Genomic DNA, 27,613 nt, shown 5'->3' with positions numbered 1-27,613 from the left:
ATCTGAATACATACAGGCAGATAAACACAGGTTGGTTTCTGGGTGGAAAGGAGAGAAGGAAGCAGATATTGGGAGAGGGGGAAATGAGATGTCCCCTGCAAGTCCTTGCAGCTTCCCATTTGTATGTGTGTGTTTGTGTGTACAGTTAATGACATCAATTACAGTTAACTTCTGATTCCCACCCATATATTTCTTCCTCCACAATTACTATTTTTTAAAAAAAATTCAGCTCCTTTGCCTGTACCTGTCAACACATGGAAACTGATACAAAAGTCACTGCAACCTCTCCAACAATGTTTCAAGCATTTATTGCTACTAGCCCAGAAGATTCCTTGAGAAATTGCCTTTCATTAGAAACAGGTACTTGAAGCACTCAGCCAACGGGTCCAGAATGGAACTGACAAACGTAGCTCAAACAAAAACTGGAAGGGCTTCTCAACAGCCTTTCGTGGCTTTGTTTGCATGTATTCTTCTTACATTATCCTTGTTTCAACACAACTGTGATCTGGAAATGACTTGTACATTGAGTAACAATGCAAGGACTGGAGCCCATATGATTGCTGTGATGGTATTTTGGGATCAAAGGCATTTCTCATTTCTGTGATGCTTTGAAATGGTTGAAAGAGATTCTTAGGATGAAATGTAGCCACAGCAAAAAAAAATGAGCTCACCTGTACATACATTGAGAGAGGATTAAATCTGTGGATGTGTCCAGTTTTACTTGCTATGCATAGTTGTTTGTTTGTGTGTGTTTTGTAATGAATTTGTAGTAATGCACTGCTGACCCCTTGGCACCGTAGCCAATGAAACGTTAGGGCGTAGCGGACCTCTGACCTTCTGGTCGCCACACCGCACCCCCACTCCTCGTCCCCCTATGAGATCACGCAGGTGTGAACTGTCTGGCTCAATCACGAGGCCTTAAAGGGACCCAATGAGTCTTGCCCCCCCAGAGTGAGAGATTAGGCTCAAGCGCTTCTGCAGCTCCTCTCCGCACGTAGCCAGGTGAGATCATGCATCACATGATGATCTCCCGACCTCCCGCCTCCCGCTCTCCCGGAACTCCCCCCGGTCCTCCCTCCTACACGCCCCCGATGGGAATAACAATAAAAGGTGCCAGGAACCGGCATGCGGGGAGACTCATAGGAACACGGACCTCCGGTCTGCCGCTGCTGGCGATCTCCGCCAGATGTTATCTCCGCGTCTCGTCTCGTTCTTCACGCTGACCGCGTGGAGTCGAGCCTACAAGCTGGTGCCCGAAACCCGGGAATCCTCGAATTGCCACCCTGCTCACGTGTCGCCTGGGGAAGGGCAGCGATACCCGAAGTCCGGCTGGATCGAGCGCGTCGGGGAGACCGTTTCGGTATCGCCTGTCCTCTGGATCGGCGCATCCAGAGACACGCGATCCTGGAACACTCTGCCGTCCGACGTAAGACACGGTGAGTATGGGAGCTTGCAAAAGCAGGGCTTATGACAAGCTTGCGTTAATGAACTGAAAGCGTTAGCGAAATGCGGCAGGAGTCCCCGTAAAGAGAAGGGAGCTGCGCATAAACTTCGGATTGAGGAGATTGAAGCTCAGTGTCCGTAATTTGCAGAGGGGGGGACATTGAATCATAAGGACTGGGAAAACATCGAGCGCACTCTTCGCTGGGGAGCCTGGCGCGCCGGTGTCGCTGCTGCAGACGTGGAGACAATGTTTTTTAAGCATCAGCCTGCCACCCAGACCTATGGCTCCCTTGCTTGTGGGCCGCCCTCGCTTTCGATCTTTCACCTTCAATTTCAGCCCCGGAATTTTTTCTCTATCCACTAAATTGGACGCCTGTCCTCCTTCTGCCCCCCTTGTAACCGCTGCCCATTTCAAACTCTCTGGCGGCTCAGCCTTTACCTCTACTTGCTCCGCCCTTTCATTTCCGGAAGCCACTGCACCTCCGTCAAGCGCCCGCATGTAAATGGCGCGGGTTTCAAAACTCTCGCAGAGCGGTAGTATGCCACGATCTGCAGAAGAAAGAAACCTGTGACGGAAGAGCGTCACCGATATTCTTGCATTATGCCCCGTCCATTTCACGGAATGCGAGGGGGAGGGTAAATCATTAATGAGTTGTTGAGTAGCGCCCTTTAAACTATAACATCCTCACTGAGCTCCATAGCAAAAGCGTCGCGAGGCAGTAAAGAATCACTAGCCCCTACGTGAGAGGCATGCTGGAGAGCAATGGCGAGGAATCACCTAATAGTTCCGGACTGACTGGGAAAACCACCTTTAGCATGCTCCACCGAGCCCAACACAATTTGTGATCTGGGAAGCGAGAGAGTTCCGCCAGCAATGCATCAGCAGGGGAGCCGCCTCCGGCGGCGCCTACACAACCGCTCAACTTTACGGTTTCGATGCTTTCGCCAACCCCCAGCGATCAGATTGTCCTGCAGAGGCCACCCGCTACGGTCGCCTCTGGAATTAAGCCTATAAGGCATTTGTCCAAAGTCGCCGCGCCGGCCAGCCAACCCAGAGTTTCTCTCTACCATCCGGCAAAACCCAAAAGAGCCCTATGCCGATTTTGTGAACAGGCTCCAGGAAGAAACAAGAGGCAGGTGAATAGCGAAGAGGCCCAGCTTAGCGAGCTCCTCATGCGCCTCGCATAAGAGAAGGCAGCTTCCATGGAGTGCCGCGGGGCAATCACGGGCCTGGAGCAAAAATCCTGTGAACCTGCGCCGACAACCCGTAGCTTAAGGCTTGCGGGACGCCGGATCCTCCAGCCCACCAAGCTAGCCTCCTGCGCCGCAGCACTCTCCACCGGCGGGAGGCAGTCTCCGGATGACTGCTTTAACACGGCAGATCCGGACACTTCAGAAGGGAGTGTAGGCAGCCAGAGGCCTACAACCCGTGTAGAGGAAGATTCCACTCCCAGGAGGAGAAGGCCACCTAAAACTACAGATTGCCCATGTTGCCAGAAAGGCTTCCACTGGAGAAAGCGACACCGTGTCGGGAAACTCCCGCCAGACGTCACCCCAGCCCAGGACCAAGGAGGAGAGTACTAGAGCAGACCCAAACACCAAGGCCCCTGCCGAAGCTACCCCCCCTCTGCGTGGCATCACAAACTCGCATGCACCCAGCCCCATCTCCTTTAAAGTTCCCCCACGAGGTTCTTGTAACCCCAACTTTAGTATAGCGAGCCCATCCCTACGGGGACTATTAAAGGCGAGGTAGCATAAAAGGCCTCTGCGGCTGAACAGGGACTGTTCGCCCGATCCCCGGAGTGTCCGACTCCACGCGCCAAGGTTACATCCATCTCCAAGTGCGGACAAACATCCCACGGGAGTTACCTGCCGGAGCCAGCTGCGGCTCAATTGGTTCTCTTGCACCATCAGCTTGCGGCTACCCGACCCAACCAAGGCTACAAGCCCCGGCAGCCAACATGGCACAGCCTACACCACCGTCGCATGCGGTGGAGACGCATATCAGGAGCTCATGTATACCTGGAGCTCGTATAGAAGGATGTAAGTTCAAGGGCCTGGTGGACACCGGCGCTTCCGATATTGCCGTCATCAAGAGCAGCCCGGTGGCCCGACCGGTGGCAGGCCGAGGCTTGCCAGCACATCTGGGGGGGGTGGGAGGGAGATAAACCAGCATGAGACGGAGCATCCGCCCGCTCACGGTCAACAGCCCAGGGCTCGAGCGGCAGCTCTCATAGTCCGCCGCATGCGTTTTAGACATCCATGTCAACCTTCTGGGGAAGGGACACTCACGAGTCAGGTCAAAACGACTTTGGTCGCAGGATGGGTAAGGCCATCACAGATCAGTGAATCCCAACTGTGACTTCCAGAAGTTTCACTCTCTATCTCCGTAAGGAAACTGAACTTTCCCTCTCCCCTCCTCTTCTCTTCCTGTTTCTTAGACCAGTAGAGGCGGGAGGGCCAATTAACTACGACTGGCCCTCCACCTGGATTAAAATCTGGGCCACGTCCTGCGATACCGCAGCACTGTCAGGACAGTTTGCCCCAGTTTAAAGGGCAAGGCTGCCGCCATTATGCCCCTAATACCCAAACCCGTTTTAGGTTATGGCTGCGCCAGCGCCTGGCAACTTTATCAGTACCATCAGTTAGTTGAAGGCCAGGTATGGCCGAAACTGCTAAAGGAGCGGTCCTCGGCGGGCGGCAACTCCCCAAGATAATTCGATCAAAAAGGGTAATTTTAGCAATCATCCAGCTGCCTGCATTAGCCACCAAGGTCACATGCAAGTGCAACTCCTTGCAAAGAACCCCCCCCCCTCCTTTTCCTTTCGTGTATGCGAGGAATCTGCCTCTAATCGCTCTGATTGCTTCATCTTCCCCGGATACCCACTCCCCCCAAAAGGCTGGCTCCGAAGCCCCCTTTGTGTTGCTGATTAAGCATGCATACTCCACAATCCCCAGGACTCCGCCTTGTTCCCTCCCCCCTCGAGGCTCGGACCCTTGCCTTGACGCACCCTGATGACGCTCTGGAAATGGCCAATTCCCACCAGGGTCGCCTACCTCCTGCCCTCCTGTCAAACGAATCTTAAAGCAGTGAGGGGAGTAGGGCGGCCCCCAGGAGGATTGCATTAAAAGCAACCTTCACAGGCTGCAAAACAGGCCTTCTTATATTAAACCCTAACTCAAACAAAAGAACCCGATCCTGGATTCTCTCGCCATCCGTTTAAACTGAGCTCTGGCGGGACCTCTATGCCCCATAACCTGGGGAAAGGGGGTGTGTTTCAGTCCCTCTCCCTACAGGTCCCTGTGGACTCCGATTCGCCATGACAGGGCCAACCCATGGAATGGCGCGGGTGAGGAAACCAACCCCATCCCGGAGATGGAACATTGCCATCTCTCTAAAGGATCCTTGAGCGGTCTCAATAGGAACGCCGTCGCCAACGCCCCAAAGACCCGAATGACCGCAGGAGACATCAAGGCGATTTCACCAGCGCCAAGCTCTCCTAGAGCTGCTGGGCGCTTCATGGCAAGACCACCCCGAGACACCGAGAACCTCTTGTGCCGCTCTCTTTCGCGATGCATCACCGCCCAACTCGGGCGCGGCCACCATCAACTTTTGCCTGCTCTTGCTGCCTCCTGCCGATGGTATGCATCGGCCACCCCCCGACTTGAAGACTTTCACCAGACCAACATCTGGGAGCAGTTTGCTGCCGCTGCCAACGATCTCATCTTTCTTGCCTGGGCCAGTACCTAGGAGTCGGAAGCCTGCTAAGCTCCTGCCTGCTCCCTTCGTCTGCAAAGCGCCCGGAGACTTCCTTTAAGCGGAGTCTGGGCTAAGCCCCTTCATGAATGCCTCATCCATCAGGGTACTCTATGAAATGCCGACAGGGGACCCGTTATCCAAACCCTCCCGGCTGGCGCTCTCACCCTTGTCACCAAGACTGTCGCTAACCACAGATGTAACACCTGCGCCCGCGACATTACCGGCGCAATAAACGGGGAAGCGATTCGGGCCCATTCGTTGAAAGCAAACGGCCAATTGGAACTGCACACACATGGGAGGACATTCCCCCCGTTTTCGGAAACATCCTGCTCCCCAGAACGGTTGGTTCTGGACCTCAGGGGAGAGAGCGTTTAATTACATTCCCGCCTTGACTCCCTGCCGGAACTCATTGTTGCCTCAGTTAAGCCTCACCATCGTTTCTACTCCCAGGCTCCACCCCGGGAGCTCGAACGCCGCGCCGCCATGCATCCGCTTCTGCCTTTCGACCCCTCCTGCAACGGAGACGACGCGTGTGCGCCCTCTCCGAAGCGGAGTTCGTCTCCCTCGCGAACTCCCTAGTGGGAGTCCCCGGACTCGCTTCTTACAATGCTAAGACTATTGGCCGGCTGGCCTGTGCCCTTGCGAAGTCCATCAACTCTACCTCTGACCGCTTCTGGATGCCCTGGCCTCCGAGCAGCAGGAACGTTTGTCAAAGCCGACCCTGTGAGCAATGCGTGCGCCGCTATTGATTACTGCTTGTTATTACAACACTAAGGTTGTGAGAATGTACATAATATGTGTTGTTTTAATCTTTCTGATAAGTCCCAGTTGATTCATATGGAAAGCACGTGGAGCTGCAAGTTGTATCTAATCCTAGCGAAGTATGATGTTTTGCTCCCATTGCGTGAGTCAGCCCTCTGGAGCTGGCTGCCGGGAGGATGGTTGAGTGCTATTGTACAGCTCTGCATTGGTTTAATTGTGTGCCTCGTTATCGGATCTTGTTTCGTTCAATGTGTGTCTAATATTGCCTGTAACACGGTGTAAGAAGCCCCTCGAATTTCCCTTACCCCGCAACCAAGTTCTAATGTTACACAAGCAGCTTTCGGTCAGCGCTTGACCAGAGGCAATGAGGAGACAAAGCGATCCCTTTAAATCGCCCCTTAGCATTTCGGCCCCTATTTAACGCACTACAAAATGTAAAAAAAGGAGGAGATGTAGTAATGCAATTGCTGACCCAGCAGCACCGTAGTAGAACGTTGGGTGGGGGGGGGGGGGTGGGGGGGGGGGGGGGGGGGGGGGGGGGGGGGTGGGGGGGGGGGGGGGTGGGGGGGGGGGGGGGTGGGGGGGGGGGGGGGTGGGGGGGGGGGGGGGTGGGGGGGGGGGGGGGTGGGGGGGGGGGGGGGTGGGGGGGGGGGGGGGTGGGGGGGGGGGGGGGTGGGGGGGGGGGGGGGTGGGGGGGGGGGGGGGTGGGGGGGGGGGGGGGTGGGGGGGGGGGGGGGTGGGGGGGGGGGGGGGTGGGGGGGGGGGGGGGTGGGGGGGGGGGGGGGTGGGGGGGGGGGGGGGTGGGGGGGGGGGGGGGTGGGGGGGGGGGGGGGTGGGGGGGGGGGGGGGTGGGGGGGGGGGGGGGTGGGGGGGGGGGGGGGTGGGGGGGGGGGGGGGTGGGGGGGGGGGGGGGTGGGGGGGGGGGGGGGTGGGGGGGGGGGGGGGTGGGGGGGGGGGGGGGTGGGGGGGGGGGGGGGTGGGGGGGGGGGGGGGTGGGGGGGGGGGGGGGTGGGGGGGGGGGGGGGTGGGGGGGGGGGGGGGTGGGGGGGGGGGGGGGTGGGGGGGGGGGGGGGTGGGGGGGGGGGGGGGTGGGGGGGGGGGGGGGTGGGGGGGGGGGGGGGTGGGGGGGGGGGGGGGTGGGGGGGGGGGGGGGTGGGGGGGGGGGGGGGTGGGGGGGGGGGGGGGTGGGGGGGGGGGGGGGTGGGGGGGGGGGGGGGTGGGGGGGGGGGGGGGTGGGGGGGGGGGGGGGTGGGGGGGGGGGGGGGTGGGGGGGGGGGGGGGTGGGGGGGGGGGGGGGTGGGGGGGGGGGGGGGTGGGGGGGGGGGGGGGTGGGGGGGGGGGGGGGTGGGGGGGGGGGGGGGTGGGGGGGGGGGGGGGTGGGGGGGGGGGGGGGTGGGGGGGGGGGGGGGTGGGGGGGGGGGGGGGTGGGGGGGGGGGGGGGTGGGGGGGGGGGGGGGTGGGGGGGGGGGGGGGTGGGGGGGGGGGGGGGTGGGGGGGGGGGGGGGTGGGGGGGGGGGGGGGTGGGGGGGGGGGGGGGTGGGGGGGGGGGGGGGTGGGGGGGGGGGGGGGTGGGGGGGGGGGGGGGTGGGGGGGGGGGGGGGTGGGGGGGGGGGGGGGTGGGGGGGGGGGGGGGTGGGGGGGGGGGGGGGTGGGGGGGGGGGGGGGTGGGGGGGGGGGGGGGTGGGGGGGGGGGGGGGTGGGGGGGGGGGGGGGTGGGGGGGGGGGGGGGTGGGGGGGGGGGGGGGTGGGGGGGGGGGGGGGTGGGGGGGGGGGGGGGTGGGGGGGGGGGGGGGTGGGGGGGGGGGGGGGTGGGGGGGGGGGGGGGTGGGGGGGGGGGGGGGTGGGGGGGGGGGGGGGTGGGGGGGGGGGGGGGTGGGGGGGGGGGGGGGTGGGGGGGGGGGGGGGTGGGGGGGGGGGGGGGTGGGGGGGGGGGGGGGTGGGGGGGGGGGGGGGTGGGGGGGGGGGGGGGTGGGGGGGGGGGGGGGTGGGGGGGGGGGGGGGTGGGGGGGGGGGGGGGTGGGGGGGGGGGGGGGTGGGGGGGGGGGGGGGTGGGGGGGGGGGGGGGTGGGGGGGGGGGGGGGTGGGGGGGGGGGGGGGTGGGGGGGGGGGGGGGTGGGGGGGGGGGGGGGTGGGGGGGGGGGGGGGTGGGGGGGGGGGGGGGTGGGGGGGGGGGGGGGTGGGGGGGGGGGGGGGTGGGGGGGGGGGGGGGTGGGGGGGGGGGGGGGTGGGGGGGGGGGGGGGTGGGGGGGGGGGGGGGTGGGGGGGGGGGGGGGTGGGGGGGGGGGGGGGTGGGGGGGGGGGGGGGTGGGGGGGGGGGGGGGTGGGGGGGGGGGGGGGTGGGGGGGGGGGGGGGTGGGGGGGGGGGGGGGTGGGGGGGGGGGGGGGTGGGGGGGGGGGGGGGTGGGGGGGGGGGGGGGTGGGGGGGGGGGGGGGTGGGGGGGGGGGGGGGTGGGGGGGGGGGGGGGTGGGGGGGGGGGGGGGTGGGGGGGGGGGGGGGTGGGGGGGGGGGGGGGTGGGGGGGGGGGGGGGTGGGGGGGGGGGGGGGTGGGGGGGGGGGGGGGTGGGGGGGGGGGGGGGTGGGGGGGGGGGGGGGTGGGGGGGGGGGGGGGTGGGGGGGGGGGGGGGTGGGGGGGGGGGGGGGTGGGGGGGGGGGGGGGTGGGGGGGGGGGGGGGTGGGGGGGGGGGGGGGTGGGGGGGGGGGGGGGTGGGGGGGGGGGGGGGTGGGGGGGGGGGGGGGTGGGGGGGGGGGGGGGTGGGGGGGGGGGGGGGTGGGGGGGGGGGGGGGTGGGGGGGGGGGGGGGTGGGGGGGGGGGGGGGTGGGGGGGGGGGGGGGTGGGGGGGGGGGGGGGTGGGGGGGGGGGGGGGTGGGGGGGGGGGGGGGTGGGGGGGGGGGGGGGTGGGGGGGGGGGGGGGTGGGGGGGGGGGGGGGTGGGGGGGGGGGGGGGTGGGGGGGGGGGGGGGTGGGGGGGGGGGGGGGTGGGGGGGGGGGGGGGTGGGGGGGGGGGGGGGTGGGGGGGGGGGGGGGTGGGGGGGGGGGGGGGTGGGGGGGGGGGGGGGTGGGGGGGGGGGGGGGTGGGGGGGGGGGGGGGTGGGGGGGGGGGGGGGTGGGGGGGGGGGGGGGTGGGGGGGGGGGGGGGTGGGGGGGGGGGGGGGTGGGGGGGGGGGGGGGTGGGGGGGGGGGGGGGTGGGGGGGGGGGGGGGTGGGGGGGGGGGGGGGTGGGGGGGGGGGGGGGTGGGGGGGGGGGGGGGTGGGGGGGGGGGGGGGTGGGGGGGGGGGGGGGTGGGGGGGGGGGGGGGTGGGGGGGGGGGGGGGTGGGGGGGGGGGGGGGTGGGGGGGGGGGGGGGTGGGGGGGGGGGGGGGTGGGGGGGGGGGGGGGTGGGGGGGGGGGGGGGTGGGGGGGGGGGGGGGTGGGGGGGGGGGGGGGTGGGGGGGGGGGGGGGTGGGGGGGGGGGGGGGTGGGGGGGGGGGGGGGTGGGGGGGGGGGGGGGTGGGGGGGGGGGGGGGTGGGGGGGGGGGGGGGTGGGGGGGGGGGGGGGTGGGGGGGGGGGGGGGTGGGGGGGGGGGGGGGTGGGGGGGGGGGGGGGTGGGGGGGGGGGGGGGTGGGGGGGGGGGGGGGTGGGGGGGGGGGGGGGTGGGGGGGGGGGGGGGTGGGGGGGGGGGGGGGTGGGGGGGGGGGGGGGTGGGGGGGGGGGGGGGTGGGGGGGGGGGGGGGTGGGGGGGGGGGGGGGTGGGGGGGGGGGGGGGTGGGGGGGGGGGGGGGTGGGGGGGGGGGGGGGTGGGGGGGGGGGGGGGTGGGGGGGGGGGGGGGTGGGGGGGGGGGGGGGTGGGGGGGGGGGGGGGTGGGGGGGGGGGGGGGTGGGGGGGGGGGGGGGTGGGGGGGGGGGGGGGTGGGGGGGGGGGGGGGTGGGGGGGGGGGGGGGTGGGGGGGGGGGGGGGTGGGGGGGGGGGGGGGTGGGGGGGGGGGGGGGTGGGGGGGGGGGGGGGTGGGGGGGGGGGGGGGTGGGGGGGGGGGGGGGTGGGGGGGGGGGGGGGTGGGGGGGGGGGGGGGTGGGGGGGGGGGGGGGTGGGGGGGGGGGGGGGTGGGGGGGGGGGGGGGTGGGGGGGGGGGGGGGTGGGGGGGGGGGGGGGTGGGGGGGGGGGGGGGTGGGGGGGGGGGGGGGTGGGGGGGGGGGGGGGTGGGGGGGGGGGGGGGTGGGGGGGGGGGGGGGTGGGGGGGGGGGGGGGTGGGGGGGGGGGGGGGTGGGGGGGGGGGGGGGTGGGGGGGGGGGGGGGTGGGGGGGGGGGGGGGTGGGGGGGGGGGGGGGTGGGGGGGGGGGGGGGTGGGGGGGGGGGGGGGTGGGGGGGGGGGGGGGTGGGGGGGGGGGGGGGTGGGGGGGGGGGGGGGTGGGGGGGGGGGGGGGTGGGGGGGGGGGGGGGTGGGGGGGGGGGGGGGTGGGGGGGGGGGGGGGTGGGGGGGGGGGGGGGTGGGGGGGGGGGGGGGTGGGGGGGGGGGGGGGTGGGGGGGGGGGGGGGTGGGGGGGGGGGGGGGTGGGGGGGGGGGGGGGTGGGGGGGGGGGGGGGTGGGGGGGGGGGGGGGTGGGGGGGGGGGGGGGTGGGGGGGGGGGGGGGTGGGGGGGGGGGGGGGTGGGGGGGGGGGGGGGTGGGGGGGGGGGGGGGTGGGGGGGGGGGGGGGTGGGGGGGGGGGGGGGTGGGGGGGGGGGGGGGTGGGGGGGGGGGGGGGTGGGGGGGGGGGGGGGTGGGGGGGGGGGGGGGTGGGGGGGGGGGGGGGTGGGGGGGGGGGGGGGTGGGGGGGGGGGGGGGTGGGGGGGGGGGGGGGTGGGGGGGGGGGGGGGTGGGGGGGGGGGGGGGTGGGGGGGGGGGGGGGTGGGGGGGGGGGGGGGTGGGGGGGGGGGGGGGTGGGGGGGGGGGGGGGTGGGGGGGGGGGGGGGTGGGGGGGGGGGGGGGTGGGGGGGGGGGGGGGTGGGGGGGGGGGGGGGTGGGGGGGGGGGGGGGTGGGGGGGGGGGGGGGTGGGGGGGGGGGGGGGTGGGGGGGGGGGGGGGTGGGGGGGGGGGGGGGTGGGGGGGGGGGGGGGTGGGGGGGGGGGGGGGTGGGGGGGGGGGGGGGTGGGGGGGGGGGGGGGTGGGGGGGGGGGGGGGTGGGGGGGGGGGGGGGTGGGGGGGGGGGGGGGTGGGGGGGGGGGGGGGGGGGGGGGGGGGGGGGTGGGGGGGGGGGGGGGTGGGGGGGGGGGGGGGTGGGGGGGGGGGGCGGGGGGGGCGGGGGTGGGTGGGGGAGGGGGGGGTGGGGTGGGGTGGGGAGGGGGGGGGGGGGGGAGTGGGGGGGGATGGGGGGCGGGGGGGAGGCGGGGAGGGTGGGGCGGGGCGGGGGTGGGGGCGGGGGGGCGGGGGCGGGGGGGGGCGGGGGGGGAGGGGGGGGGGGGGGGGCGGGGGGTGGGGGGGGGGGGGGGGGGGGGGGGGGGGGGGCGGGGGGGGGGGGGGGTGTGGGGGGGGGGGTGGGGGGGGGGTCAGGAGAGAATGCTGCTAGAACATGGCCATACAGCCCGGAAACCACACAGCACCCAAACCAGTTAAATTATTTGAATCCCACCACTGGAACCGGTTGTTAAGTTATTTGAGTCCCACCACTGATTATATCCCCACATAAACAGAAGGAAAAGTTTTCCTTTGTTGGTTTAATGGGAAATCCTCTACATAATATCCCTCCTTCATACAGAACAGTTTGTGACCTGGGACAAAAATTGGTAGAAATAGGAGGCATCTTACTAATCATTCCCAAGACAGGCTCAGATTGTTTGGGAAATGATGTATTTTGAACACAGGAAGTTTGTTTTTCAAGGGCCTCTGTTCAAAATACATTAAAACCATTACCTGAAGCTAGATATTAAAACATTGATAAGCAGCAGCCTTAGCCAGAGCAAGTCCAGAGTTAGTATGTTCCTAAGTTATCACTTCAGTCACCTTATTATTTTCTTGCTAGATATATGAACATGTGACTATTGTTAGATATGTGAACATGTGAACATTCATATGTGAGCATTTGATGGAAACATTAGCACAAGGAACTAGAAAATGGAATGACAGTATTAATTGATTTGCACAATAGAGAAACAGCATTAAAATGGAAATTTGGAGGTCAGAATTGCAAGGATGACAGAATCAAAATCATCCCACGATCACGTAATCCACATAAATAGAAGAACAACTGTTTGCTCATGCCCAAATGGTCACTGTCCTTGAAAATGTGACTGTTGTCATGTGGTGCACAGTGTCAGGACAGCACTCAACTACTTTAAAAATTATGAGGTAAAGTTTGCAATAGTGTTAATGTGGAACAATAGCACTGTGTGCATGTAAAGCACTGTCAAGTTGCAGGCAACATATGGTGATCAGGTAAGGTTTTCAAGACTTGAGATCTTCTGCAATAGTTTTCTATTGCCCACCTCTTTGTAAAAACCCTGGACTTCCTTGTTGGTTTTCCATCCAAATACCAACCAGCACTGGACCTGCTCAACTTCTGGTATCTGATGAGATACAACTAGCCTGGTCCAGGTGAGGGCACAATGATTTCAAAAGATTGCTGGGAAATGGTTACCATGATATTTCTCAGGTCTGAGAAAAGATAGAGTGAAATCAGTAATGCTATTTTCTTTTTTTTAAGTTGGAAAGTAGATAGAAACTGGAATTAGGTTTCTCTTTTACTCTGAACGCCCTCTCAGTAGCACACAGACTCATTCTGTTTCTGTGCATTGTAGTTAGGGATATGCACAACTTTGAGGTGATTTTGAATTTTTCATCCACCAACCCTTCTGAGCAAAACCCAAAAGGCACATCATATCTTTTATTAAGTCCAACAAAATAACACAAAATCTAGGCCACTGGGCCAAAGAGGACTGTTTGTTGGAGGTTTTCTGTGAAGGCCACCACTTAGGCCCTGGATCCAGTGATGGGATCCAAAAATGTTAATAACAGGTTCCAACGGTGGTGGGATTCAAACAGTGGCGCCGCCGCACACATGCACCTCCAGTCCCTATTGGGCAGGGAGGTTGCTTTAGTAACCCCTTCTCTGCACTCATAAAAAATTAGTAACCACTTCTAGAGAAGTGGTGAGAACTGGTTGGATCCCACCTCTGCCTGGATCCTTGCCGATCCTAGCTGATAAAACCTTGTATGGACTTCATCAAACATTTGTGAATTATCAGTCATTAACTGTCCGGGCATCTTCCCTTACTCACTTCAACTGGCAGTCATTTAACTACTAGTTTAAAAAACCATCCCTACAGAAAAAAAATGATGAGGCCAATTATCATGCAATCTGTAATCTACTCTCTCTGGGCAAAGTGACCAAGAGAGCGGTAGCAAAGCAACTCCAAGTCTTCTTGAATAACTCATCTACTCTACAGTCTGGCATCAGGCCAGATTATGGGACAGAGACAGCTGTGCTATCTTTAGTTGACAACAAGGGCCAAGTCTCTCTGTTCTAGCTTTGAGGTTAGATGTTATCCATATGCTGATGATAGTCAGCTGTATATATCTTTATCCAAATCTCCTGGTGATGTGGTAAAAGTCCTGAATTGCTGCCTGGCTGTGGTTGTTAACTGGCTAAGAGTGAACAAATTGAAACTTAACCATGAAAAGGCAGAGGTAATGCTGGTTGGGAGAGAGAAGTTCCTAAAGGACACTGTTCTCCCAACTTCTGATGAAGTTCAACTGACCCTTTCTGGCTCAGTCAAAAGCCTTGGGGTTGTCAGAGATCCAGATTTGTTAATGGAGAACCAAGTTAATACAGCTGTGAAAAATGTTTTCTACAAAGTCATCTTAGCCTGTTAAGATGGCCCCCAACTTGATATAGCTGATCAAATCTTGCTGTTCTACTGCAAATCGCCATGGGTACCCACTTGAACTACACACTAGAGACTAACCTGACACTGCAAAATACAGACTTAAGTTAGGAATCTGTTTCTTCAGAGAGCACAATCCAGTGTAGCACAAAATGATATCTTTTTTTTCTTTCCCAGTTGCCAGAATTCTTCTCCAAAAGCATCTCCTTTTTAGTTTACTGGATCTCAATGAACAGAGGAAGATAAATTTTATATCCTTTTATTGGGGGTGGGGTTCCATTTCTGAGGATTACAGAGCTAATCTGTCTCAGTAACAAAGATCTCAACACTTTAAAATTTGAATGCTTTGTTATGCTTGTCCAAATTCAGTTTAATCTACCTTAAAATCATCCTATGTCTAATGCAGCATTGCTATAATCATCAAAAACGTTATGCCGACTGGCATATCCTGATGTACCACTGTGAAGCCTCCGATAAATAAAACATCTAAACTAGTTCTTGGATCTTAAGAAAAGGGGAAAAACCTGCTGTCTCTGTAGAAATCAGTACCAAAATGAATAGAAAAAGTTCAGAGAGAGCACATCAATCTCTACTTTATAGCCAGCCTTTAAAGTGGGACACATAAAAAGTAGGAGTGAAATTGGGCAGTTCTGTCATCTCAGCAATAATAGCCATTGGTCCATTCCACACAGCACAAAAAAGACCTTTGTGGGACATCTTAAAAAGAGGCAACGGCCTCTTTTCACTCCACACACTTAAAATAAGATATCCAGAATATGTCTTTAAAACAGGTGGTTTCCGGGTGCTTTCCAGACAGCAGAGGCATCAGAGGGGGAAAGAGGCTTCTTCCCACCCAACCGTTTTGCTCTCTGGACAGTTTCACCCTCTGCTTGTGCCCAGCATTTAGTGTGCTGAAAAGGGGATTCTCCCTGCCTCCATTTACTAAAAGTTGCCCCAGGACATTTGCTCTGCAGCTCTGATCCTGGGTGCTTTTTCAGCCCCAAAACTATGTAATTGTACTCAGCTGATCCTGCCAATTCCAGCAATATATAGTTGGCTGTGTAGAGTGCCTTCCCAAGACACCCTTTTTGGCCTCCTCCAGACATCTTATTTCAGCTGTGCGGAAAGGACCGTTGTTTCCTTTTCAGGTTCCTTGTTTTCACTCTTGGCTTGAATCTTTTGTGTATATTTGGTAGAACTTAATGCATAGAAGGTGCTACAAGAATGGAAATTTTCCCACTTGTCATTACCTTTCTAGCCCAACTGTACTTTGGAGACTTGGGTTTTCTGGAAAACCGATTCAGAATGCTTTGCAAATGAGCACATGCATATGTAAATACTTATGCACATCACCAATCATACATTAGTCACTTACACAATATAGAGTTTGTTTCAAAATGGCATATGACTTTCCCTCCTTAGGGTTGAAACACTGACAGTCCTAAGTAGAGATACTGTATTGTAAAAGGAGGTCATATTGCTAAGGCCTAAGTATGCATATCTGTCATGACCCTCTTGTCTTTAAGTCTGGGTCCTGCCATATTTCTGTCTACTGCATGCTTAGTGCTTAAGCAGGCCTGGGATTGTTTCCTGTACCAGTCTGCCCTGATCTCTGCAGCTGCAGGGTGGTGGTGGTGGTAGAAACTGGAGTGTTTCATCCCAGTTCTCACTATCTGAAGAATGTGTGTGTATATGAGTGTGTGAGTGTGAAACAGTAGTACCTTTCCACTTCAAAGGAGAGAAGGAGGGGTTGTGGGCCTGACATATCTGTGCTGGGGGATATAATGCTTTGCCTGTTTTAATGTACTTAGTTCTGACAATACGCAGACAGAAGAACTGGGAGTTTTATTTAATAGTCAAAGCTAAAGGTAGAATAGTAGTGAGACTTTCCACAGGTGACCATAAATAAAAAGGGAAGGGAACATATCTCCTGGGTGTACCAATTATAACCCAGTATAATTGTGCCGTGCGGAAATGGCCTAACAGTGTCAAGGCTGTATGTGTACTGTTTGAAAGGATAACAGCCTGTTAGAACCAAAGGTGTTCATGAATCCATTAGCCAATAACATCAAATTGAGCCATCTTAAAGTAACCTCTCATAACATCTAAGCCAGGGGTAGGGAACCTTTAACACTCAAAGAGCCATTTGGACCTGTTTTCCACGGGAAAAGAAAACACTTGGAGCCGCAAATAATTTTTGACATTTAAAATAAAGATAACACTATATATATATAGGGTTTTTTTAACCTTTTACTCCGCTCATTCTGAGAAGCGCATGGATGTGCCCGCCCTGCTGCCTGCAGGGCGGGCAAGGATGAAGCCAGTGGCTCAGCCTCACCGGCCGTTGGGAAAGCACTACCTGGGCTCCAATGGGGCGGTGCCTTCCCACGGCGCGGCCCAGCCGACCGTGGGCAGTTGGTGTGCCCGCCGCCCGCCCTGCTTCCTGCAGGGCGGGCAAGGATGGGGCCGGCGGCTCGGCTTGTGGAGCCACAGTGCAAGGGCAGAAGAGCCGCATGCGGCTCTTGAGCCGCAGGTTCCCTACCCCTGATCTAAGCAAATGAAAAACTTATAAAGCTTGAAAAGAACTGTGCCTGTGCCAAAAACTGGCATTTGCATATAGTTATTTTTTTGCCTGATTTGCATCCATTTGAAATATTTCTTGATCCCATCTAGTTTGTTCAACCAGTTTTACTATTGTTTGACAAACTTGTCCCAGTTCTCTGGTGCCTTAATAAGGGGCACTTTCCATAAGGGGGAAATAAAACAAGGCTCCCTTCAACTTTCCAGAATTCTTAAGGCTGGACAGCCGAGCATAAAACACCTCATACACTACCATCATAACAGCTCAGTCACAGAAAAGGCCCAGTATATCTGTCCAGTATAACTAGGAGGCTGCCTAAGCCTGCCACAAATAATTGGGAGAGTGAAGGTACCAGCCACAGACCCATAACACATACAGTGAAACCAGGCCTTCCTTTACATAGCTCTCAGATCAGTAATCAGAACCTTTCAAGCTACTTCTCAAAGCACTTTTCCACAACTTTTTCTTTCTTTCATAGGATCCCAAACAGAGTAGGCTGGGAAGTTCAAAGACTAAGTTGCTGCATGGGTTAAGATCAGCTGGTTTCTGGTAAAAAAAAGTCACCCTTTCCCTCAGATGAACTGCTGAAATTTAGTTTACTTACTGTGTTATGTTAAACAAAGTAACTCTTTTGCATATTTACAAATTACAGTTCCAGCAGAAAAATAAAGAATGTCTGAACTCACAGACATACATGCACACAGAGAGAAAGATTTTGGTCAACTGACTTAACGGACGAAGATAGAATGCTTCACCTTTGAAAATTCTCCAAGTATTGTATGCTAGAATGAAAAGAAAGCCCAACACCTTTTACATCATAGCCTGAAGGATTTGAATTCTGATCACACGACAGTCCACTGTGATCAATTAGCCACTTTGCAGACAAAATCGTTCAGATTTGCTCGGGGTTAGATGCTGGCATAGATTTATGTCCAAATGATTCACCTTTGGTTTCTGCTTGCCCAAATTATATGGACGCTTCTCATCTTGTTGATCCTGAGGATGAGGGCAAGATAGCTGGAAAGGTAAGACTTACCACCTGTGACCTCAACCCTTGCCTTTTCTGGCTGATAAAAGCTTCCAGAGTGGGAGTGGTTGAATGGGTAGTGGAAGTAGTAAATGCTTTCTTGACAACAGTTGTACCATCTGTGCTCAAAGAGGCAGTGATTAGACTTGGGGTTTTTTTTTTGTGGGGGGACATCCCTAAGTCCTACTGTGTTAGGAATTTCCTGGCCAGTTTTTAATCTTCTGTTCATGGGAAAAGTGCTAGAGGGGGTTGGTGACTTTCAGCTCTAGGAGTCATTGGAAGAGACTGATTTTTGGGACCCATTTTAGTTTGGCTTCAGGCTGAGATTTGAAATGGAAACTGCTTTGGTTGTTGTGGGCTTTCCGGGCTGTGGGGCCGTGGACTGGTAGATCTTGTTCCTAACGTTTCACCTGCATCTGTGGCTGGCATCTTCAGAGGTGTATCACAGAGAGAAGTCTGTTACACACTGTGTCCAGTGACACACTTCTCTCTGTGATACACCTCTGAAGATGTCAGCCACAGATGCAGATGAAACATTAGGAACAAGATCTACCAGATCACAGCCCCACAGCCCAAGAAAACCCACAACAAGCAGTTGAGTCTAGCCGTGAAAGCCTTCGACAACACAGAAACTACTTTGGTCACCTTGGTTGAAGACCAAGAGAAGTAGATGGGAAATGTGACCTTGCTAGTTCTGTAGAATCTCTCAGCAGCCTTGGTTTGACATTTAAAGCCCTACCTACATGGCTTAAGACTGGGTACTAAGATCACAGGGTGAGGCCTTTTGGGATTTTAAGATGCCTTTGTGTTAACCTTATATACCAAGCTAAATCTATTCCTACCTTGAGCCATATGGGTCACCTCTGGAACATGCCAAGGAAAACTAGCTTACAGCCCCATGCACACTGGAGGCGGTGGGTTGTGGTTCTGATACGGCGCTTCCTTGCTGTTCCCAAAAAAGCTTCCCAGTGGCATGTATATATTATGATTTCCTACAGAAATTATGATTTCCGACAGACAAATGTTCAAAACAGCTGAACAAAAAACAAAAAAGCTGGTTTTCATTGTTTCAATTTCAGTCTGTTACAATGCAGAAAAGATGTATTTGATTTCACATCATTATTAATGGGAAATTTAAAAAAATCCCCAGAAAAGGCAGAGGTTGAGAGAGGAGAAATGGAAGAAAAGACTATATCTTTTCTGTATATTCAGAGCTGCCTGATGTAACATGGCGTAACAAAAGGCATTGAAGTGGCAACTCTATCATCCATAAAAACATGGGTTTTACATTTCACAGGGAAATCTTTAGGTGTAACTTGACCTCTTTGAAACTAACTATATGCAGTGAATTATGCAGAGAATTAACAATTAACTCAACACTGAGGTTCAAATATATACAAGGCATACCTATATTAAAGCAGTCAGTCCATCTATAGTGCAATTTCTGTTATTCCATAAAATACTCTCAGATTTGAATTTACCTTATTTGGATTGATAGCTGTGATGACCCAAACACACTGAGCATTACTGTCATACTGAAATGGGAAGTTTGGGGATGTAAAAGTTCCACCAGGTCCCTGAAGATTAGATCCACAAGTCTTTACTGTAAAAGAAGAAATAAAAATCATAGCAGAATATTTACATATAAAACTTTGATTCAAACCTTCATGTCCACTGGAAGCCCCAAGATTGGTGGGGGGGGGAGGTTCCAGTGAGAGATTTATTGGGGGGTCTCATAGATTTTGGAATGATCACCACAATTAGAGCCAAAGTCTTGAGATATATGAATTATGTCATCAACATGTCTTGGCCTGACTCATCTTTCCGGTAATGAATGGATACTACTATTCATCCTTTCCACATTGAATGAACTCCTTTAAGGATAACTCCAATCCTCTGTTCCTGATCTTAAGTATGTGCGCTAAAATTATGTAAGTTAGGATAAACTGTTAGTGCCTCAAGCCTCACATACAATGTGTTGGCTTTTTAGCCTTGAATCTTCATGTCTTAGGAGAGCCCTTTCTATGCCACTGCTGCAATAAACAACCATTGTTACTGTGGCAGTCCATTGTCAATTTCCTCCTGCAAAAGCAACTTCCACTGTCAATTTCACTCTTCCCTAAATGTATCTTCACCTTAACATAGCATCATCCTACCTTGAAAAAGAGGCACTGCAGATTGGGCTGTTTCCACATGATTGCTTCAAGATACAGAGGAACACCATGCTATTGAAAAAGAGCTCTCAGTAGCAATCCTCACCATGGCCCCCTAGAGAAAAATCTCATCTCTCCCCCGCTGCCCCCCCCCCCCCATTATGAGTCTGATCCAAAATAATTACTTGGTTTCTATGACAGTGTACAGAATAATAATTGTTCATTAAAACAAGGAACTCCACTAAAAAGAAAAAAAAAATCTTCTAACATAGGATGATTCTAGCTTCACAGACCCTCAAGCTAAATTGGAGTCCATGGATCTTGTACCTCTGCCTCCCCCCCCACACACACACACACACCACACACACAAACACACACAGAGACACAAACACACACTGGTACTACTCAGTGTATGGGGCATTCAGAATTATGAACTTGACATCTCCTTTAGTTAATTCTGGCCCCTTCCGCACACGCAAAATAATGCGTTTTCAAACCACTTTCACAACTGTTTGCAAGTAGATTTTGCCATTCCGCACAGCTTCAAAGAGCACTGAAAGCAGTTTGAAAGTGCATTATTCTGTATGTGCGGAATGAGCCTCTGTGTCAATGAAAGCCTACAGATTGAACATGATTGAACATTATTATAACCACATACACAATACTTTGTGCTAATTCCAAGAAAATGCACACCAGCACTTTGTTAGCAAAAATTAAAAACGGAAAAGATTCGAGATGTGAAATAGTCATCTCCCACGGTCTTCAAAGCTTTCTGCAGTTTCCCCCATTATCCATTTAAGCAGCCTCATTACAAAGATAAATCCTTTTTCAGATTTTACCCCATTAGCTTGCATATCCTGTGCTGTTTGAAATATTACAGTGCAGGCCACTTTCCAAAACTAGTCTAATATGGTGCATTCACATTTGGAATACTGCAAGGACACCCGACCCATCCAGGCTTCAATTCTTGAGAAAAGTCATCTTTGTTAGCTGACTGGAAATAAAATTGTCTTCCTATGCTTGAAGAGCTCAGTTCCTCTGCCAGTAGCATCATTATGTTTAGTTTGCTAATGACTCTGCAGTTTTACTGGTTTTGCATTAATAACTTTATTAAGCACATCACAAGTACTGTGCTTTGATTTTTTTAAAGTCATTGCTCTAGATTGAAATGACCTTGCATGATACATTTATTTATTTTATTTATTTTATTTATTTTATTCGATTTCTATCCTGCCCTATTCCATAGGGCTCAGACTAAAAATTGACCTTTTAAGTACAAAAATACTGGGCACGCATCTCACCATGTAGAAGAAGTAGGAGGAAGAGGAGGAGTTTGGATTTATATTTCACCTTTTTCTCCTGTAAGGAGACTCAAGGTGATTTACAAGCTCCTTTCCCTTCCTCTCCCCACAACAGACACCTTGTGGGGTAGGTGGGGCTGAGAGAGTTCCGAAGAACTGACTAGCCCAAGGTTACCCAGCAGGAATGCAGGAATGTGGAAACACATCTGGTTCACCAGATAAGCCTCTGCTAAGCCTTTGAGTGGGGAATCAAACCGGGTTCTCCAGATTAGATACCACCTGCTCTTAACCACTACACCATGCTGGCTCCCAAGGGAAACAACACATCTGTATATAAATATTTGCATAGATGAAAGGAAGGCTCCCAGTTTTGTAGCTGATTAAAATAAAGCTCTCATATAATTAAAAATAGATACTGCAATATTCAGCAAGATACTTACATATTTATCATGGAATGTGGGGAGATTTAAAATCTCAGTAAGTTTCAAGTATAAACAGGAGACAATTGATTTATTGAAATATCTATCAGCAACCTATCAGTCATCAAAGTAAACAAGGATCCATTCTCCTCACTGCATTCCTAAAGCAGATCAACAGCTTCACTAAGGCCCCTTCCGCACATGCAGAATAATGTGCTTTCAATTCACTTTCACAATTGTTTGCGAGTGGATTTGCTATTCTGCACAGTAAAACCCTGCTGCAAAGTGAACTGAAAGTGGATTGAAAGTGCATTATTCTGCATGTGCGGAAGAGGCCTGACTGAGTTTAAGGGGTAGTTGATGCTTCCATAAAAGAGGGGATGGCTGCCCCAGCCTTGAAACAGGTTATGGTACACCAACTTCTGAAGAAGCTTACCCTGGATGCAAAAGATCTCAATAATTATGAGTACCATCCTAAGCAGAGTTACACCTTTCTAAATCCATTGAAGTCAATTGGCTCAGAAAGGTGTACTCAGCTTAGAATGGCACTATAAGTCTTTACCAGTCCTGCAATTGAGGAATAGGGTACGGTGCAATTGCAGTCGATATCCATCTCACAGGATTATTGAAAACCTTGCCAATAGTTCCATACAGATTCGCAACGCCACACTTAATTAATTCTTCTAATTAATGCTTCTAAATTAATCCATTTAAACTGACTCAGAAGGCTGTAATTCTGCTTAGGATGGCCCAGTCGAAGAATGCCCTTAGCAGATCACTGGCAATCAGAGAACGATGCTGGAGATTTGAGCCGTATTTTTGCCACTGATCAGACTTCACATCATGGTCCCAAATTACACACAATCTAACAGGACCATTTGTAGCTGCGGGAGATACTTCTGCAATTGTCTTCTCCAAGCAGTGGATTTCAAAACCAAGCCTATCAATTAGAAGAGGATATCCTATGTTCAATGTATTGTCGAAGGCTTTCACGGCTGGAATCACTAGGGTGATGTGGTTTCCAGGCTGTATGGTCGTGTTCTAGAAGCATTCTCTCCTGATGTTTCGCCTGCATCTGTGGCTGGCATCTTCAGAGGATCTGATAGCTTTCCTTTCCTACTCTCAGATCCTCTGAAGATGCCAGCCACAGATGCAGGCGAAACGTCAGGAGAGAACGCTGCTAGAAAATGGCCGTACAGCCCGGAAACCACACAGCATCCCATATCCTATGTTGCAAGGCACCAGGGTATGCTGAAAGCAATTGGATAATAAACAGCTCTGGAATAGAAGAAATTGCTGTTTACCAACATTCAGGCAGAAGTCCACAAGTGAAGACAACAACTACATTTAATCAGTTCTACGCCACTCCATCATTACAGTTTGCCAGTGTTTCATACACGGTTTCTCCTGCTTCTTTCAATGGCTGCTATATTATTTCATGTTATTACACGGTGGTAAATAATCGTTATCATTCAGAATAATGATGCCAAACCATTACAGATTATCATGTAGCCTGCAGGGGTACTGAAGAACAATTTAGTACCCCAGAAGTAAATGGGTTATGCTGGGAACTCCAGCAGCAGGAATCTTGCAAGCTGTGCAGCAGCAACAGAATATGGGACACTTTCCAGAAATAAAACTGTTTCAGATTTAAATCACAAACCACAGCTCTGAAGTGAATGGCAGATAACTAGCAACAACAGCTCAGCAGTTCCAAAGGTTTCCTTTGCTGAGTTTCACACAACTGGCGTCTTATTTATTTGCAAAAAAGACATTGTCTGCAGAATATTACCTGCTGTATACCTCCCTCCCATTTAAAGTAATTTATGAACAATGAATTGCATGACAATTAGGCTAAACTGGAATTCATTTTTCAACAACAAAACCAGGAACACAAGAGTTTTGCAGCAAACCGGCACACTCTTTAACAAAGTCGATTATTTTTAACTGAGATAAGTCCTGATAAAGAGATACTCCCTTTTAGTATGAATAGTGGTTGACATGCCTATACTTGTGAGCTAAGATGGGATTGCAACAGTATCCTATGCTCAAGAAGTTTGGTTGTTCATGGGAAACCACCGTAGATTGAATATCGGTGCTCCCGCCACAAGATTGCAGGAAGAGTTGCTAGGGTGTAAAATTTATATATTCATTCCCATGTATGCAGTGAACTGGAACAGAGGATCTTTCCACAATCCTGCTCAGCTGTCTTGGTGACATTAACAGTGCAGTCCTAACCACCCTTTTATGACCACTGAATAAATGAGGATAGAAGGGGATTACTTGATTCAGGAACGCCATGCGATTGTTCCAAGTTAAGAATGTCTGAAGAGGAATAGCAGTTTCTATACACCTATTCAGCTTTCTAATGGTTTTCAACAATTATATAGCGCAGCACGATCTGAGCAAACGGAAGAAGAAGAAGAAGAAGAAGAAGAAGAAGAAGAAGAAGAAGAAGAAGAAGAAGAAGAAGAAGAAGAAGAAGAAGAAGCAGCAGCAGCAGCAGCAGCAGCAGCAGCAGCAGCACCTCCATTCAAAAAGCAAAATATGTACATACATTAAAAATAAACAAATTCATTCATTAATAAATGCCTCAATGTCTGGACAATGTAACGGTCCACACTATACGCATGGAGGAAGCTTCTTTTAAATAGTAAAAAAAGTGGAAGCTCGGTGGGAATAAGATGCCATAGAGTTTGCTCTCTGAAGCTGCTATTTCTTCCAGGGGAACTGATATCAGGAAATAAACTGTAATTCTGGGAAAATGCCAAGACTCACCTGCAGGTCAGAAATTCTTGTCTACACTCCTATCTATAGCTACACAGCCAGTGTGAAGAGCCAATGTTGTGTAGTAGTTAAGAGCAGCGGACTCTAATCTGGAAAATCAGGTTTGTTTCCCCACTTCTTCACATGAAGCCTGCTGGGTGACCTTGGGAGTTCTCTCCAAACTCTCTCTCAGCCCCACCTGCCTCACAAGGGGTCTATTGTGGAGACAGGAAGGTAAGAAGTTTGTAAGCTGTTTTGAGACTCCTTGCAGCAGAGAAAGGCGGGGTATAAATCCAAATTCTTCTTCTTAAATCTAAGGGACACTAATAGATCTTAAGCAGCCCAACTCTATGCAGGATATTTAATTGTTGCAGTCAGAGGCATAGTGCCAACGGGGCAGGGTGGGGTGCAATGTCTGGATAGAGCTCAGCCGGAGGCGTGGCCAGGCCGTGGAGGGGGCGTTCCAGGGGCATTCCAAGGTGGGGACGGGCAGTGTTGCAGTAGGGGCACAGCGTGCACATGTGCCCCGGGTGGAGTTTCCCCTAACTCCGCCTCTGCTTGCAGCAAAAACAGAGCAGCTATGAATGCATAAGAAAACGAGGGAGGAAGGTCTACAGCACAAAATTTAACAGGAAGTAGGAAACCAAATGAAAATGAATAGGATTAGCTAGGGTAACTATAATATGTCAGAAGAAAAGACTGTAACTGACAAATAGATGAGAAGTAACACAGAGGAGAAAAGGGGAAGACACTAAAGAATGGGGAGATTTAAGTAGAAGCAGCAGCAGATTCTAATGAATAAAAGAAGATATTCTTTTCTGTGGCTAACATGAGACAGTTTGTATTGGGTTCCCTTATATCCTGACTTTCTGTCATAAGGCACATAATCCAACAGTGCAAATAAATTCACAACAGTTTCTGGCCTGCATAGCTTAACAACCTGCCTCCCCGCCCTTCCGTGGATTTAAAACAAAACTTTTAAAAAATCCTATAATCTCACACCCCAAAATACAATGCTACAATGACATCAGTTTGATGCTTGGAAGTATAAGGATATCAGAAAGAACCAAAAGGAAGAGAGAGTGAAAAAATACGAACCCACCAGGATCCGCCTCCACTTAGCAGAAGAGACAGTGAGATCATGTTGAGGTAGCTTAGAGAACAGCCATTTTAGCAGCTGACCAACCAGACTAGACTCCATTCTCTGAAAGATTCTGAACTAAATGAGACCAGAAGAATTCCAGAAACTGCATCCCCAACAGCTGGGTTGCTTCACCTCAGCCGTTTTAAGATAATGGCAAGGAAGACCAGTGTCTGCCAGTGAACCACTTAGCTAAATACAGAAGCCTAAAGCAAGGAAACAACATACCTGGGGGTTAATTACCAAAACAGCTTCTTGCCAGAATTCCTTAACAACCAGAAACTCAGAAGAAGTCAGACAGCTGTGGAATTGTTACAACTCTCAAAGCTGCCAATATCTGGTTTTGCAGAGCTGGGGATGATACTCAGAAGTTATCATGAATGTTGGCTCAAATTAAGTCTAGTCGGACACACGTTCTGGATTTTAAGAAAGCTGCTTTCAGTAAACTTAAGAAACTACTGGGTGTGATCCCATGGTTAAGAAAACTTAAAAAAAGAAGAGAGTACAAGATGGATGGGAGTTTCTAAACAGTGAGATCTTGAAGGCACAATTTCAAACAGTTCCAATGAGGAGAAAAAATGGGAGGTGTCTAAAGAAACCAGGATGGATGTCTAAAGAACTCTCAAGTGAGCTAATATACAAAAAGGATATGTACAAGAAATAGAAAACGGGAAGAAATTGCTAAAGAGGAATTCAAACAAATAGCCAAGACATGTAGGAAGAAAGTCAGAAAAGCTAAAGCTCCTACTGAGCTCAGACTTGTGAGAGATGTTAAAAACAATAAAAAGGGCTTTTTTTGGTTATGGTTGTAGCAAAAGGAAGAAAACAGATTTGATACAGTCAATGAATGGAGAAGATGGTGAAATTCTAACAGGGGACGAGAAAAGGCAGAACTACTCTTCTTTGCCTTGTTTTTTCCCCAAAAGAAAAACAGTGCTCAATTGGGGGAAATGGATCAGAAGATAGATGGGGAAAATCAACACAGAATAAACAAAGAGCTTGAACTGGAATACCTGAATACTTTAAATGAATTCAAATCTCCAGGGCCTGATGAACTACATCCTGGGGTATTAAAAGATCTGGCAGAAGTAATCTCAGAACTGCTTGCTATAATCTTTGCGAACTCCTGGAGAACACAAATCCCAGCAGACTGGAGGAAAGCTAATGGGGAAAGGGGGAAAGGGGGGGGGGAAGAGGACCGGAACAACTACCACCCAGTCAGCCTGACATCAATACAAGGAAAGATTCTAGAACCGATCATTAAGGAGTGTCAGGAGTGCTTTGATTGTGTGTGCCTGCATGGCAGGGGGTCAGACTTGATGGCCCTTGTGGTCTCTTCTAACTCTGTGATTCTATGATTCTAAGTGGAAGTGGGAGAGACTGGTATTATTGATATCCAAGAGAAAGATTGACTGAATAGTTCTTTTTTTTTCAGTCAGCTTTCTGATTGAATTGTTCTTTTATTTGCAATCCATCTTGAGTTCTAGTGGGAAAGACAAACTGTAAATTCAGCTAATAGTGATAGTCATTATGGCAATTTTGGATATGTGAATGTCCTGGGTAAATGCAGTGAACCAACATTATTAGCAAAATAATATAAAGCAACTGGAAGTAGAAGAATCAAAAACTTTCTACAGATTTCATTCGGATGATACTCTCAGCTCTCATTATTACAAACTGAAAAAGAAGAACCAAGAAATACTGAAAACAGGCAATAAACAAGTAAATGTATATATATTTACCTTTGCACACTGGCCTATGATCACTCCATGCAGCAAAAACTTCTGCTATTCTCTGACAGGTGATACTCTTTGCACCTTGTAGTACATAGTCTTCATCACAAGAAAACTGTACTGTTGAGTCCAGGCTAAAATTGAAGACATCAAAAAGGGGGAAAGGAATAATTAATAGATACGTAACATGATATTTCAAAGTGTTCTAGAATGTTTTAATTATTCTCATTAGTTACCAAACATGAGTATAGTTTAATTCATGTGGAATCGCCAATAGGGCTGTGCATCTGGATAAAGCTGAACTGAAAAAAAGACAACCCCCCAAAACAAATAAACAACAACAGCAAAATAGCTATCTAGATAAAGCTGAACAGCTTTTTGTTTGTTTTTTTCCAGCTCTTTAGCTTTTTTTCTCCCAACCCTGTTCTTATAGTTTATTGAAGGGATTTTTTCTTTAATCTTAAAATGAATGAATGAATGAATGAATGAATGAATGAATGAATGAATGAATGAATGAATGAAGCCCAATTGTGAGTTTGATCACTGGGCTTTAAATTGTAATTCCCGCAAAGAACTTATCTTGGCGGGTGCTCTGATGGGCTTTCAAGTGACTTTTGCTGAGCTAGCAAAAGTGACTCTGGAAGGAACAATTCCCTGTTGCCCTTTTCCTACCCTGTGGCTGGATTCCAGG

General features: G+C 53.6%; 1 protein-coding gene across 1 annotated transcript in view; it reads right to left on the bottom strand.

The window, feature by feature from the left end:
* Nucleotides 1-27,613, bottom strand: part of CSMD3 (CUB and Sushi multiple domains 3) — a 751,931-nt gene that overhangs the window by 329,698 nt on the left and 394,620 nt on the right. The window contains exons 9-10 of the mRNA XM_048507427.1: nucleotides 26,932-27,056; nucleotides 18,891-19,012 (exon numbers count right to left, since the gene is read on the bottom strand). Coding sequence (XP_048363384.1) covers nucleotides 18,891-19,012; nucleotides 26,932-27,056 — 247 coding nt within the window. The remainder of the gene's footprint in view (nucleotides 1-18,890; nucleotides 19,013-26,931; nucleotides 27,057-27,613) is intronic.

Source organism: Sphaerodactylus townsendi, linkage group LG09, assembly GCF_021028975.2.
Source record: "Sphaerodactylus townsendi isolate TG3544 linkage group LG09, MPM_Stown_v2.3, whole genome shotgun sequence".
In the NCBI taxonomy this organism is placed as follows: Eukaryota; Metazoa; Chordata; class Lepidosauria; order Squamata; family Sphaerodactylidae; genus Sphaerodactylus; species Sphaerodactylus townsendi.
The sequence above is the reverse complement of the archived record's forward strand: the minus strand, read 5'-3'. Positions and strand labels throughout refer to the sequence as shown.